This window comes from Lolium perenne, chromosome 2 (genome assembly GCF_019359855.2).
Source record: "Lolium perenne isolate Kyuss_39 chromosome 2, Kyuss_2.0, whole genome shotgun sequence".
Taxonomy (NCBI): domain Eukaryota; kingdom Viridiplantae; phylum Streptophyta; class Magnoliopsida; order Poales; family Poaceae; genus Lolium; species Lolium perenne.
Genome location: NC_067245.2, coordinates 279,161,001 through 279,175,649, shown reverse-complemented (window position 1 = coordinate 279,175,649; position 14,649 = coordinate 279,161,001). Strand labels below are relative to the sequence as shown.

General features: G+C 48.7%; 1 protein-coding gene and 1 long non-coding RNA gene across 3 annotated transcripts; one reads left to right on the top strand and one right to left on the bottom strand.

The window, feature by feature from the left end:
- Positions 1–3,687: 3,687 nt before the first annotated feature.
- Positions 3,688–4,784, top strand: LOC127336502 (probable E3 ubiquitin-protein ligase ATL44). Its single transcript, XM_051363317.2, has one exon. It carries the CDS (start codon positions 3,920–3,922, stop codon positions 4,511–4,513), a length of 594 nt encoding a protein of 197 aa, XP_051219277.1. The 5' UTR covers positions 3,688–3,919; the 3' UTR covers positions 4,514–4,784.
- A 5,513-nt stretch (positions 4,785–10,297) lies between these two features.
- Positions 10,298–13,064, bottom strand: LOC127336503 (uncharacterized). 2 transcript variants are annotated; one of them, XR_007873347.2, is made up of 6 exons: positions 12,570–13,064; positions 12,221–12,415; positions 11,933–12,017; positions 11,010–11,095; positions 10,770–10,870; positions 10,298–10,682 (listed from the first exon to the last, which is right to left on the bottom strand). It is a non-coding gene; the product is annotated as an uncharacterized lncRNA (long non-coding RNA). The 2 variants fall into 2 exon arrangements; XR_007873348.2 differs by having other exon boundaries at positions 12,712–13,064.
- Positions 13,065–14,649: the final 1,585 nt, after the last annotated feature.

The following is a 14,649-nucleotide window of genomic DNA, read 5'->3' as shown; positions in this document are numbered from 1 at the left end:
TGCTTGCCACCGATGACGTCGACGATGTTGAGCGTGCCATCGAGATCAGCTCCTTGTCGCCTCTAGTTCCCACAGACGGCGCCAATTGACAAGGTATTAATTTGTCAATGCCTACGGATTGTAGACTAGGGTTTAGTTGGAATTAGAGGGCAAGTAGATCTCGAAGGTTCAGCCGGAAAAAGTACTCGACTGATAGAAAGTTAGGGTTGTGTTGACAATGAAATCGATCTCCTCTTTGTCCTTCGACTCCCCCTTATATAGGAGGCGGAGCCGAAGGTTTCATGATGTACAAGTTACAGAAACCGGCAGACCCTTTGAGCTCATTCCGTAATAGTTACAAGTCATTATTCCTAATACAACTCTATCTTTCCAAACTATCTCTTCAGCTGGGCTTCCGGGCTTCATATATTTCGGGTCGTGGGCCTTCAATAAACCCCGGGTACCATATTCGGCTGACCCATTGGGGATGCCTATGTCACTAGATGGAAAGGGAAATTGCTATCCCTAGGTGGAAGATTAGTTCTCATAAACTCAGTACTTATAAATATGGTACTGTATATGATTTCTTTCTTCTAGTTACCGAAAGGAGTCTTACATAGATTGGACTATTTCCGATCAAGATTCTTTTGGCAAGGGGACAGTGAGAAGAAAACATATCGGTTAACTAAATGGAGTGTTGTTTGCTGTCCAAAATATCAAGGTGGACTTGGTGTCCATGATCTTGAAGTTAAGAACAGGGGCCTGCTTGGTAAATGGCTGGCTAGGTTGTTAACGGAGGATGGTGTGTGGCAACAACTGCTGCAAAAAAGTATGTTGGCTCAAAGGCGATATCTCAGGTTATTTGGAAACCATGGGATTCACATTTTTGGGCTGGCGTCATGGCAACTAAAAAAATACATTTTCCCTTTTGGTTCTTTCTCCATTAAGAATGGGGCGAAGATACGGTTCTGGGAGGATAAGTGGCTGGGAACAACCAATCTTCGCGAACAGTATCCAACTTTGTACAGTATTATTCGTTATAAAGGGGATACCTTGTAGAAGGTGTTGTAATCTTCCCCTTCCTCTATGATGTTCAGACGTGATCTCATCGGTCCCCGACTAGTCGCTTGGAACGAACTGCTTCGGTGGTTGGATTCAATTCACTTGGTTTAGGGGACGGGTGAATTCCGTTGGAGTCTAACCAAGAATGGTGTATTCTCGGTGAGCTCCATGTACAACGCTCTGTGTATCCCATCATAACCGGTCTTAAATAATAAATCCATCTGGAAGATGAAGATACCTCTTAAAACAAAGGTCTTTGCATGGTATCTGATGGGATTCGTAGCATAGAAAACAAAAAATTTCCTACCGCAAGAACGAATAACAAACCAAGATCCAATCTAGAAGATGGTAGCAACGACAAGATCATGAGACTAACCCTCGAAGATTTCCAAAGCCTACCAGATTAGATCTCGTTGTTGATGTAGTCGATCACTTGCCGCTTTCAAAAGCGCGTAGAAGATCTTGACGGTGCCACAGTCGTGCAGCACCTCTGTACTCGGTCACACGTTCAGTGTTGATGACGACGTCCTTCTCCCCGTTCCAGCGGGCAGCACAAGTAGTATATCCTCTTCGGAATCCCGACAGCACGACGGCGTGGTGGCGGTGGTGGTGGAGATCTCCGGCAGGGCTTCGCCTAAGTGCTGCGGGAGTTGTATGAGGAGGGAGGTGTGCTAGGGTTTGGGAGAGGGGGTAGGGGCGCCGGCCAGGGGCCCCCTTATGGTGGTGCGGCCAAGTACAAGGCTGCCCCTCCCTCTCTTCCTCATTATATAGGTGGAACCCCAAGGGTTTGCCCAAAGTCTTCGAATAAGACCCCAATTCAAAAACTGCCTTATGGACGAAACCTAGAGGGACAGGGACTCTCCCCTTCCCCCCTTGTTGGCCGGCCAAGGGTGGTGGAGTCCACCATGGACTCCACCCTCCCACTTGGTTGGCAAGTTAGGGTTGGTGGAGTCCAACCGGGACTCCACCTTCCATGGTGATTTCATCCGGAAGGTTCTAGACCATTCTAGCGCCTTCCATAAATGCACCGGAGATGAATCTTATTCTCCGGACCATTCCGGATCTCCTCGTGATGTCCTGGATCCCATCTGAGACTCCGAACAATATTCGAACTCCATTCCATAATCCATATCTACTTAAAACGACATCAAACCTTGAGTGTGTCACCCTACGGTTCGTGAACTATGTAGACATGGTTGAGACTCCTCTCCGACCAATAACCAGTAGCGGGATCTGGAGATCCATAATGGCTCCCACATATTCAACGATAACTTAGTGATCGATTGAACCATTTACATACAATACCGATTCATTTTGTCACGCGATATTTTACTTGTCCGAGGTTCGATCATCGGTATCTCCATACCTTGTTCAACCTCGTCACCGACAAGTACTCTTTACTCGTACCATGGTATATCATCTCTGGTGAACTATTCACATGCGTGCAAGCTAATCAGACGATATTCCACCGAGAGGGAACAAAGTATATCTATCCGTCATCGGGATGGACAAATCCCACTCTTGATCCATATGCCTCAACTCATACGTTCCGAATACTTAATCCCATCTTTATAACCACCCATTTACGCAGTGGCGTTTGATGCAATCAAAGTACCCTTCCGGTATAAGTGATTTACATGATCTCATGGTCGAAGGACTAGGTAACTATGTATCGGAAGCAAATAGCAAATTGAACTTAATAACGTGATCTTATGCTACGCTTAATTGGGTGTGTGTCAATTATATCATTCATCCAATGACATAACCTGTTATTAATAACATCCAATGTTCATGATCACGAAACCATGATCATCTATTAATCAACAAGCTAGTTATACAAGAGGCTTACTAGGGACTCCTTGTTGTTTACACAACACACATGTATAGCTCGGCTGGGGTAGGATGTGCGCATGAATACCGATGCTGGCCGCCGCGAGACGGTCGCTAGCAGCACCAGGACGTATCTCTCGTTCGCGAACAACGGGGTTGCCGCCCTAGGCCGCTCACGCCCCACACGTAGCATGACCTGTCAGCAGAGGACACCTTGCTGCCCCTCGGTAGAGGCCCCACCGCCACCATGTCCCCACGATGGTGGCAAGGAGACCGGCGAGGGAAGACTATCGATGACTTGAGACTTTCTCGCTCGGATTGGCTGGTGAGGGCCCCCATTGCAACTACATTGCAATTTAGGTTTCGCTAAAGGGAAACTTCGTAAAATATTACTCCCCTAATTCATAAAAGGGTGCCTGTCCATCAACAAGGACAAGGTTAAATTTAAATAGTATTAGCGGCTATCGTTGTTTAGCGCTATGGTTCGTGCATGTGGCAATTACCTTTTAATTCGTCGTGATTATTCATCGTATGATTCCGAGTATATTCCCTCCACGTGGTTCAGTTACACTGGGCTTGATCCCATACGTGCACGCCTGGGTCATATCATATCTAACAAAGTCTCTCTGATCGGATCGATAGATGCAGCGAACCGAGGAGTATGAGAGTGTAACACGAAGAGTGCAGCAAAGGCGCGCCGTCATGATCAGATCAGGCAGGTGCTTGATCGTGAGAAAAAAGAAAAGGTTCAGGTAGACACGCTAGCAGTTGCCTACCACTTAGTAGTTGCTTCCTGCGATACACTGGTTTTCAGAGCTGAGACGAGGGGCGATCGCCCACGGTCTTTGGCCATACCGACCGACCACCCCACTCTTCTCCCTCAACACCGGAAACACCGCGCGGCTTTATCCGCGCCTCGCAAAACGGCCGGAATGGCTCTATAAAATCCAAGACCAAGAGCTGCCACTCCAAGTCCAAGCTAGCTTCAACCACAAACTTGTCACCTTCCTCCCCGCAGCGCTGCGATAAGCCCGCGACGACCGTCAGGATGCAGCAGCAGCTAACCACGATGGCGGCGAGGAGGCTGCTGCAGGCGCCCACCTCCTCCTCCGCGCCTGGGGCGCCCACCATCGCCAACGACAGGGACATCATCGTCATCCTCGCCTCGCTCCTCTGCGCGCTCATCTGCGTCCTCAGCATCGGCCTCGTCGCGCGCTGCGCCTGCTCCCGCCGCCTCGGCGTCGGCCCCGGCAACGCCGCAGCCGCCAACAGGGGCGTCAAGAAGTCTGTGCTCCGCGCCATCCCCACCGTCGCCTACGTCGCCGCCGTCCCCCAGACCGGCACTGGCAAAGCGGCGGCACCGGATGAGGAGGCCGCAGCGCCGAAGTGCGCCATCTGCCTCGCCGAGTTCGAGGACGGCGAGCCCATGCGCGTGCTGCCGCAGTGCGGCCACGCCTTCCACGCCCTCTGCGTCGACAAGTGGCTGCGCGGCCACTCCTCCTGCCCCTCCTGCCGCCGGATACTGGCCGTCCGGCTGCCGGCCGGCGAGCGCTGCCAGCGCTGCGGCGCGCGGCCCGACCCCGCTGCGGCACGCTGGAAGCCCGCTCCCCACTGCGGCGAGAAGCCGAACTTCTTGCCGTAGCAGGCGCCGCAGGTGCTCCGCTGCATCTTACCAGTTACCAGCTTGCTACATTTGTAAATAGTAAAGCATCGAAATACTAGTCCTATGCAATTAGCTTGGGTTAGGATGACGCGAAACTGTGAATATTGCTCTGCACTTCTAGTTGACATTGTAGATGTCCCGATCTCGAGTAAGTTGACTTGATTCACGCTTGTCAGATGTCTGTATCACTGATGGTTATCTGGACCATGACTTTCAAAATGCATAGAACCGAGTATATTCCTTCCAAAAATCTTTTTCAAATGCGTCCTGCATGGTGTAGCCGACCTTTATTATTATTTATTAAAAGAATAATTAATAAAAAACTGATAAAGAACATACATCATAAAACTCAAAGCCACCGCCCAACACCTAAAAACACACTAATGATCGAAAGACGTGTCAATAGGGCATCTCTGTCCATGGAAAGAGTGCACGATACTTATCGTTAAAGCTGATGGATGAGGCCATCTCCAACGCAATGACCTAAACCAGACACAAAACATGTCCCTATTTTTACACTTGGGTCATCTCCCGGATCAAGACACGTGAATGGTCTATGCCCGCCGGCGATCCCAAACGCATGTCGACCCAAATTTTATGTCTTTTTTCTTTAATTTTTCTCTTTGCCTCGTATATTAGTTCATCGCCGCACGTTGTAGTAGTACTAGTTCACCGCCGCATGTTGTAGTAGTACTAGTTCGCCGCTGAGGGCGACGAGGAAGTCTGAGGTCAAGCCGGTTGGCGCGGAGTTGGACGATACTGATTCTCCTATGCTGTCGCGACAACTTCCAACTCCTTCACCATCCTCTTCAATTCCATCAAGGAGCTCATGCCTTCCTGCACAGCCTCCACGGCAGCCACGCCGAGCGAGTGTGATAGCTTTGGCCCTCACCCCAGCCAATTCCGCTCCGTCAACCGCGTCTCCAAACACCCGCGACAGCGTTCTCGGGTCAGGCATAATGCTCTCGCTTTGCACGGCATCGTGCACGTTGACGACGAGGCGCACGTCGATGAGATGGCTGGCCTTCATCGGCTACAAGGCGCAGGATGTCCATTGGGGCATCCAACCGCGTACGACGTGTCCTTTGTCCTAGCCCTCTCCTCCAGGCCCTCCGGCAACACGGCGATGTCCGGGCTCTCTTCCCAGATGAATCACACGCCGTTTGCCTCCAATGTGGCAATCTTCATCCTCTCGCTCCTGCGCAGCCCTCTCCACCAACGGCATCTCTACCACCTTCCTCCTCTTAGCCAACACCGATCGTCTCTTTTCCGCGTCCGTGGCTGACATCCAGGGCCCGGTGGTCTCCAACGTGGGGCAGGGCTACTATGAGTACTTTCCGTGCATCGGCCTATGCCTCACGACCAACCATCACAGGTTGAGGCGGCCGTTCGCTGCGACCTTACCACGACATGAAGACGGTTGGTGCGAGCTCTCGCCCCGCTTGATGACGTATGCCGGGAGGATGGCCGGGCTCGCGTGCGACTGAAGAGGAGAAGCGACCGGCGACCAGAGGAGGGTACAGAGGAGAGGCGGCGACGGGCGATCGGAGGAGGGAAGGGAGGGAGGCGATGGGCGACCTCGGTTGCGTTGAAATCGATTGGAGGAGAGATAGAGGTGTGTGTGGATCTAGTAATCCAGTTTTAACATAGATCATTGAAATTCTCAGATTTATCCCAATCCTCAAAGCACTTCCAATAACACTCTAATTAAACTTAGCTAAAAGAAAATCAATAAATGAATGGTTCAAGCTCTCTTTATCGCCACAGAACTCACAATTACTATCACCCTTCCAACCTCTTTTAGCTAAATTATTTTTAGTTAGCACTCTATTTTGAAATAGGAGCAATATAAAAAAGTTCTGATTTCATCTTGAGTTGTTGGATAATGAGAGATAACGGATAAGGCTGAATGGTATGTGTGTTAGATACACCTGGTTAGTTGGCTGTCCCGCCCAAAATATCAGTGACCGACCACAAATGAACGAGCTTTTCCTTTCTGGTATCTTGGATGGATTAAATCATATAACTTCATACCTTTCTCAGCCTTTTTTTTTTTGGCTGAGATCAACCTGTCCGTATTATACCATATAATTTTGTAGTTTTTTTTAGGGAAAGCCACATATGTGATTTTATCCATGACCACCACCGCACGTTACCGGCGGTGGAGCAGGCTTCCCCAACGTGGACGCCCACGGGCAACGACGCATGGTGGAACAACTTCAGCGGTAGGAGGAAGAGTTGACGCGGATTGAAGACTGCCGACACTCTACAATGCGACTAGGGGTCACCTCTTCTTGGGTGTGCCTAGCCACACCGTGGATACCGTCTTGCAGGGGATCTGGCCCGGCAATCGTCTGCTGAAAATGCTGACATCGCCACCATCTTTGCCACCAAGCCAGGGCATCCCAGGGACACGACGTCCCGCTGCTCCTCGTACAGTCCGGCCCGCTTCACGCCGTCCATCTTCCCCTACCTCGCACCGAAATGTAGGGCGAAGGAGGAGTTTGCCATGCAGGCGAGGAGGCACAACCTGTCTTGGGCCATCGTCATCAGCGAGCCTCGGCAATCGACACTCGTTTGCCTGCGCTGCCCGATGTCGGGGTTGAAGGAGTATAGGAGGTTGACAGGGGCTTCTATCCATTGCCGATGACTCAGACTACATGCCGGGCTAGAACACACGTGGATGGACACGGTGAACGACCAAAATGCGTGAGATAGGAACATCGAGGACTTGATCGCAATATCGATCCATGACTCCAGCAAGCCACTCGTCGACCTCATTCGATGACGACTGCCGTGTCAGACCTATAATTGTTTTATTCAACTCTTGTAAAATTTGAATACAATATTGAATTATCGTTTGAATTTATAATTTTCAAATGTTTCCGATCCAACGTTTTTTCAGGACGTCGGGACGCGAGCGACTGGAGACTTGTGGGCGATAACGACAATTTTCGCGATGGTATGCGGTGACCTCGTGATCGTGGTGAAAGGGAGAAGTGGATGTTCCTTCCTTTCCTCCGCTCGCTTGAAGAACGTTTGCCGACAAATGCAATGACTCGGTCTTCCGCCGGAATCGTTGGTGCGGTGTGGACGCGCGCGCGCGGGCGAGGTAGACGCAACCAGGCCGGCGTCAGCGAGCGCCGGACGTATGATACGCCGGGGAAGGGGCCGCCGCGGTGGAGCAGCAAGGGCCCCACGGTCACCGTCACCTGCATCCTCCTCGTCTTCGCATGAGGAACGCTGCTTCGATTTCCTCCTCCGCATCGACGACGACCCACTCGGCATCAAGCGGCTACCGGACAAGTTCGCCGAGTTCGTCGACGGCGTCGAGCCGGCGCATTTGCAGCTACGGGAGGCTAGCTGCAACTTCTGCCGCTGGTCCGTGGAGGTCCTGTTCGACGGGCAGGGCAAGATGTACCTGCACACGGGGTGGGACAAGTTCGCCCGTGACCTCCACCTCGAGCCCGGCTGCCAGCTCACCTTCCTGTACGAGGGGGACGGCGAGATGATCGTCAAGGTGTTCGACGACACCGCCTGCCGCGTGCACTACCACACCGGCGAATCCGGCTCCGACACCGATAGTTAGATCGTCGAGTGTTGTCAACTCTATCTTCGTTGCTTCGTGTTGTTTGAATGCTATCTTAAATTGTATGAAACTATGTGCTACGATGTTAGGTATGATGATGTTATGTCCATGATGTGTGTACAAAATGGCTGTTGATATGATGTGTGTATGACATAGCTTTTGACATGATGGCAGTTTTGTTGGAATATGGTAGGATTTTTCATGGTTTTAACACAAGTCAATGTGTGGCGCCCTTCCCACTGGCGCCACACTGCACTGTGTGGCGCCCGTGGCATCGGCGCCACACATCCATGTCTAATTGCCCAAAACATACTGTAAGACAAATCGTCTGGGACTTAGCCGTTTTGGCGAGGCTCTTTGTGTGGCGCCGATGCCACGGGCGCCACACAAAGAGGGTCGCCAAAACGGCTAAGGACTTATCGTCCGGAGCCCCTGGATGTTTTCGACCCAATAGTTCATATAAGTTGGCATGTGTGGCGCCGATGCCACGGGCGCCACACTAGCATGTGTGGCGCCAGTGGGAAGGGCGCCACACATTGACTTGTGTTGAAACCATGAAAAATCCTACCATCTTCCAACGGGTGTGCATTCCAAACCCCACATTATGCCTTCCCTCTAGCTCAACACCATCATTTGGCTCATTCCAATTCAACTCAACCCTAACTTGTGCTACCACCTCCGCAAAGCTAGGGCTAACGTCAAACACCAAGTCAACATCTTCCGGGTCCGGCTCTATGTTTCCCTTCAAGAAAGCATCCTTCTCCACATGATGAACATGAACAATTCTTTCCATCCCCCTAGCATAATGGGAACAACACATACACACATGTGTTCATTAGTTACCATAATCAACATAATCTACCCATACAAACTAGCACACTACCATCTCTCCAACTTCAACAACCCTAACATCCAACCAAATCCATCTCCACCCTCAAATCAACCAAATCCACATCTAGGGTTTCACATATTGATTGGAGCAAATACACAAAATCAATGGATGAAAAGAGGGGAAACGGAGGAGATTACCTCAAGCAACGACTTGGGAATGATCTCCACGGACAGATCTGACGATTTGGTGGTTGATTTGGTGGGGGGAGAGAGGGGGAGAGAGAAAACCGGGCGCCTTTGGAGGAGAGAAGAAGAAGAGAGGGAGGAGAAAGAACTGGGTCGGGCTGGGGGCGCGCGCGGCCGAAACTTAAGTGGATGTGTGGCGCCCTTGCCACGGGCGCCACACTTTGAAAGTGTGGCGCCGGCGAGAAAGGCGCCACACGTGCTGCCACGTCGGATCGGGGTCACCAGCTCAGCGTCGACGGGCCACGTCGGATGGGTGTGTGGTGCCAGCGCCAGGGGCGCCACATGGGCATGTGTGGCGCCCATGAGAGGGGCGCCACACAAAAGGGTTAGATCCGTGAAATAGTTTCGCCGGAGGGTCAGTCTGTGCTTTTCTTTCAGTTTTGAGTTATTTTTGTGTAAATCTCCGTATCGAGCGTTCAACAACCGAGGACGTGCGATCAATTGGTGCCCGCTTTTGACAAGCTTATCACGGTTCGTATGATCATGCATGAATGACGTATGTGGGTTAGGAAATATTCATATTTATATAAGTTGTCAAAAAGATACATAACAAATATTCATATATCGATAAAATACTTCATCCCTTTTAAAGTAACTGTCCCAAATATGATACATGCGAATCTTGAAAAGTGGGGTTACTACGAAGTTTGACCTCCGTTTCAAGGAATAAGGCGTCCTCGTTTTACGAGTTTTTTGTTTGACCAAAAATTACTTCAAATAGATAAAGATTATTTGTATAAAGTTAGTATCATTAAAAATTGTTTTTCAATACGAATCCAACGATTCTATATACATATAATATAATTAAGATTTTGTTGCTCAATTTTTATGGTTAAAGTTCGTCTTGAAATACGCGTGCGCCTTATTTCTTGAAATGGAGGTAGTATCAGTGAACAAACTTCTGTTGCACCACACGTGCATTTGCCATATAGACACCAGTTAGCACATAAGTCTCATGTTTTATTTCCACACTAGTAAGATTGCACGTGCACACGCACGTTTCAACTAATGCAAATTCAATTCTAATCATTTATTGCACGTGCACAGGCATGTTTCCTATGTTTATAAGATGAAAAATGTGAGCAAAAACCATGGAGTTTCAACGGGAACAGGAACATGGCTCATATAAGCAACTTTTGTTTCGGTCAAGCGAACAACACTATGCTTAAAGCTTTTCTGTGTTCAACATCGCAACAATGTAATTTGGAAAACCTTAATTGGCTCTAAACTACCTCAAGCATTAAGGAAACAAACTCATGACGATGTGAGTAGATATTGGGCACAATTGTCTCAAATCTCAAGCTTGCCTTCATAAAACCAATGTCACTAATAGTAACATGGAAGACCCAGACCCATCCGTTGTCAAAGCCAGTGCCTCCGACAATTTATCCTGGTAATATAAGGCAGCTCCTTATCCTCGTATCTTCTCGAAAACCAAGTGCGGCTTCATCCATGCACCTGGATGCTGAGATAGGTTCATCGCTGCACAGCAAGCCAAACATTTTATACTTCACAAAAAAAAGTTTGTAGCAAAGTGAACATCTTTTCAGTTGAGGGGGAATCTCATACCTAACTATTTTTGTAGCATCCAGAAATAAGTCAAATAACAAAGTTCTACATTCTTATATTTGCAGCCCTCTACATATCTAAGCCTGGACAGAAAGGGCCACCTGAACACACACAAAAAAAAAACGGTGTAGTAAATATGGACCCATAAGGCCACAGTACCATCTCATAGTTCAACACAAAAAGTTGCAGATGATAAATGTGTAAACAAGTACAATGAGTTGCAAAATCAAATTAGCTTACCCTGTAAAGATCCTCGACATGGTCATCAACAACCATGGTAGCTGCGGCGGAGACAAGTTCTTTGTCCCCCAAACCTCATAAGGCATCTGCCCCAACCGAGATAATGTATGCAAATTTAATAAGAAATAGGCATAGTCTAATGTAGTTGGCTAATTAAAATTATGCGGTGTGTAATTTGTAGGTCAGATCTGATAACCTAGCCTAATACACAGTGATAACAGTTGTGAAACTTGAAATATCAATCCAGCTACTACCATCGGATATTTATAACATAAGCAGTTCATGTCTCATGGACAAATAAAGATAAACAGAACCAACAATTAATATGTCTAACACCGGGATTTGAGGAGATGAATGTTGCCTTCTCTGTAAATAGCATGAGAACTTCAAACAAAAAAGGTAGCATGACAAAAGCAAATCTGCTTAATACATTCAGAAGAAAAAACTGGTCAGCACAGCAAGGTGTACTGTGTACATGCTAGTATGCTACAACAATGTTGTTACTATATGCTACAATTACTAAAAAAACAAAAAGTTTGACACGATCATGCTTGTCCAAGATGGTCGAACCAGGTTTCATAACTTCAACTTTAAAAAAATATTGACAGAGGCATAATTAGTGTATGCAACACCAAGATAGAAACTCAAATAAATAATGCTTCGAAAATAGGTTGTTTGATAGCCTACTATGATCGTTTGTTACCAAACCTGTCAGTATATGATGTTTAAACCTGATGCAAAATTCTCATGGTCTATGTTACTGCAGTATTTACATTTAATCCAAGAATACCATCTTGTACTAATTGTGGTGTTATGTATTCTGCCATTACTTTCCTATCACCATTTGTGCACATCAATTTAAAATTACGTCATATAAAATTAGCCAGATGATACTTTAAAAGATAGAAATATTGCAAGAATACCTCCAACCGACGTTTCACAAGTTTCTGGCTTCTTGCAAAGTTACCATTTCTGTAGTGTCCAACATCAACAAATGCAACTTCTAGTCTGCAGTGGGCACAAATATTTATTGAGATAATTTGTAGAAGAATAGATGGAAAGTAAGGCATTAAGTGGCAAGAAGTAAATATGCAATAATCAGGACGAAGCTAGAAAGTTGACCCAACAGTGTCAGCTCAATGTTCAATGGTTTCAGTTTCATTAATAAAAAGTGATTAGTGCAGATTTAGTGAGGGATTTGTAAGAATTACCGGCATCAGCTGACACCAGTGCCAATGAAGCAGCTCCGTCCCTGCCAATCATGCGAACAAATTTTTTATCTGAACTTCACTCATCCTACCCATGGTTCACTTCATCCTCTACTTAGAATGGACAAGGGCGCAGAATAGCTTATGATGCTATCATCTTTCTGTTAGTTCAGCCTCTGCAACTTCTCTTTGACATCCCTGGGTAACAATAATCAGACTTGTAAGTTCCTATACCTTATTGAGTATAATAATTAACAAAAATGCAAATAATTTGTGAACATCGAAGAGGGATCTAAAGCATATACAGTTAACGATTGTAACATGCAAGAATAGATGAACATCAGCCACTTACAGTTCACATTTATGAACAATACATAGATCCAGAGTCGACAGGAAGAACAGAATAGCAGATGTACTGCCTGCAGCAGCAAACGGAGAGGGTGGATGGCTTCGGGCGACGGGTGGGCGAGTTTGAGGATCGGTGGGGGACGGACCTCTGGTGGCGGCCTCGGCGTGGGATCGTGTCGGGCATCAGCGCATCTTCCTCCATCTTCGAGCGGCATCGGCGGCAAGCGAAGGCTGCAGCCGGCGGCGGAAGCCCGCGTCCCACTCGTTGGTTCAGATGGGGGCGTTCCTCTGGTGGCGACCTCAGCGGCGGATAGAGCAGGGCAGCAACGCCTATGCCTTCAAGCATCATAGGCACTGGGCGAGGGCTGCAGCCTGCGACAGTCGGCTACGGGGAGAAGACGGACACTGCGACGGCGTACGGGGGAATGACGTTGTGGTGGGAAAGGGAAGGCGGCGGTGGCAGAAAGATCGGGCAAGGTGGGGTGGGGCGGGGCGGGGCGGTTGGGGGCGGCGGGGTGGGGGTGATGGCGAGAGACGGCAGGCTGCGGGGCGAGAGGACGGCAGGCTGCGGGGCGTTTCGAACGGTTAGTTCAGTACGATCCTGTTTTGTCGTGGATTAGTGGAGGCAGTCCTGGTCCGCTGGTCCGCTCCCTTCAAAGACGTGAGCGATTTGAGGCGTTGGATATCTGCTCTGTAAGGCTGAGATTTGTTGGATGGGTCGCTCTCCCTCTTTTAAAGTAGGGGAGATGTAGAAAGCATCGTTAGAGCATCTCCAAGCATTGACGCTTTCCACGGCCAAATTCGGTGCTAAATAGCGTTGGATTGGACGAAAGTTTCAACCGGGGACCGCTGAAGTTTCAGCCGTCTTCCCGGTAGACAGTCGGTGTTTGGCGTTTTTCAGAAAAAAAAACGTCCCTGAAAATGACCAAAATCAAATATCCAGAATTTGACCAGTTTTACCAACATTTGGCTTATTTTTTTATAAATAAACATTACAGTTCCACAAAACAAGACAAGTTTTCAAACAAATGAAATGGAAACTAGTTGGTGTTGCCTCGAAGCGTCCATATGTGCTCCACCAGATCATCATGCAGTTGTTGATGCATTGTGGAGTCTCGAATCTCCTCACGCACATTGATAAACGCAGCCCGCGATGTCGGCACATGGTGGTTAGGCTGTGCAAGAGGACCCTCTCTATCATATGGTGCAGCTTGTTCGCTCAGAGGAACCGGATACTTCCGCTCATTCTCGATAATCATGCTAGCCTTTTTTGTGACCCTTGTACATTTCCTGCCAGGCAAACGGACAGTTTTTCCATTTCCAATGCATGCAGTCAATGCTTTCAAGCAGCTTGTTCCTTGACAGCGAGGATCTTAGCAGTGTCTTCGAGAGTGGATGATCTCAAGTAGATGTCCCCGAACACTGCTATCACCGCCCTGCAAAACCGGTATAAACAATCAAGAGCGGTGGACTCCGTCATCCGAAGATAGTCATCGGCAGAATCACCAGGAGCTCCATATGCCAGCATCTGCATAGCCACCGTGCACTTTTGGAGGGCGGAAAACCCTGCCATGCAGGTGTGATCCAACATGCATCTGAAGTAGGAGTTGTACTCTCGAAGGGCATACACAATTTTCAAGAAGAGCTTCCGGCTCATCCTAAAACGACGCCTAAAAACAGCCTCACCTTGCAATGGATCGTCGGCGAAGTAGTCGGCGTAGAGCATGCAGTAGCCCTCCATTCGCTGCCTCGGCTTGCACTTCCGGCGACCTGGTGCCGACCCACCACGGCGACCAATGGCCGACTCGGCGTACAAGCCCATGCAAGCTATATCAACATGTGCTCCTCGTCTTGGGCAGCGGCTGCCATTTCTTCTTCAAAAAACTCGGCAAACATATGCTCCTCCTCGTCGTAGTCTATGTCCGGCCAGGCAATTGGACGAATATCTGCCGGGCGTGTCGACGAGGAGTGACGCGAGGGAGTTGCCCAGCGGCGGAAAATAGGCAGAGGGCACGACGAGCGGCAGAATATAGGCTGCTGAGTGGAGAAACAGCGGAGTTGAGGCAACCGGCCAACGGATTGGC

Excerpts from the sequence above, each read along its gene's own strand:
- LOC127336502 (XM_051363317.2), top strand. The coding sequence starts at position 3,920 with ATGCAGCAGCAGCTAACCACGATGGCGGCGAGGAGGCTGCTGCAGGCG.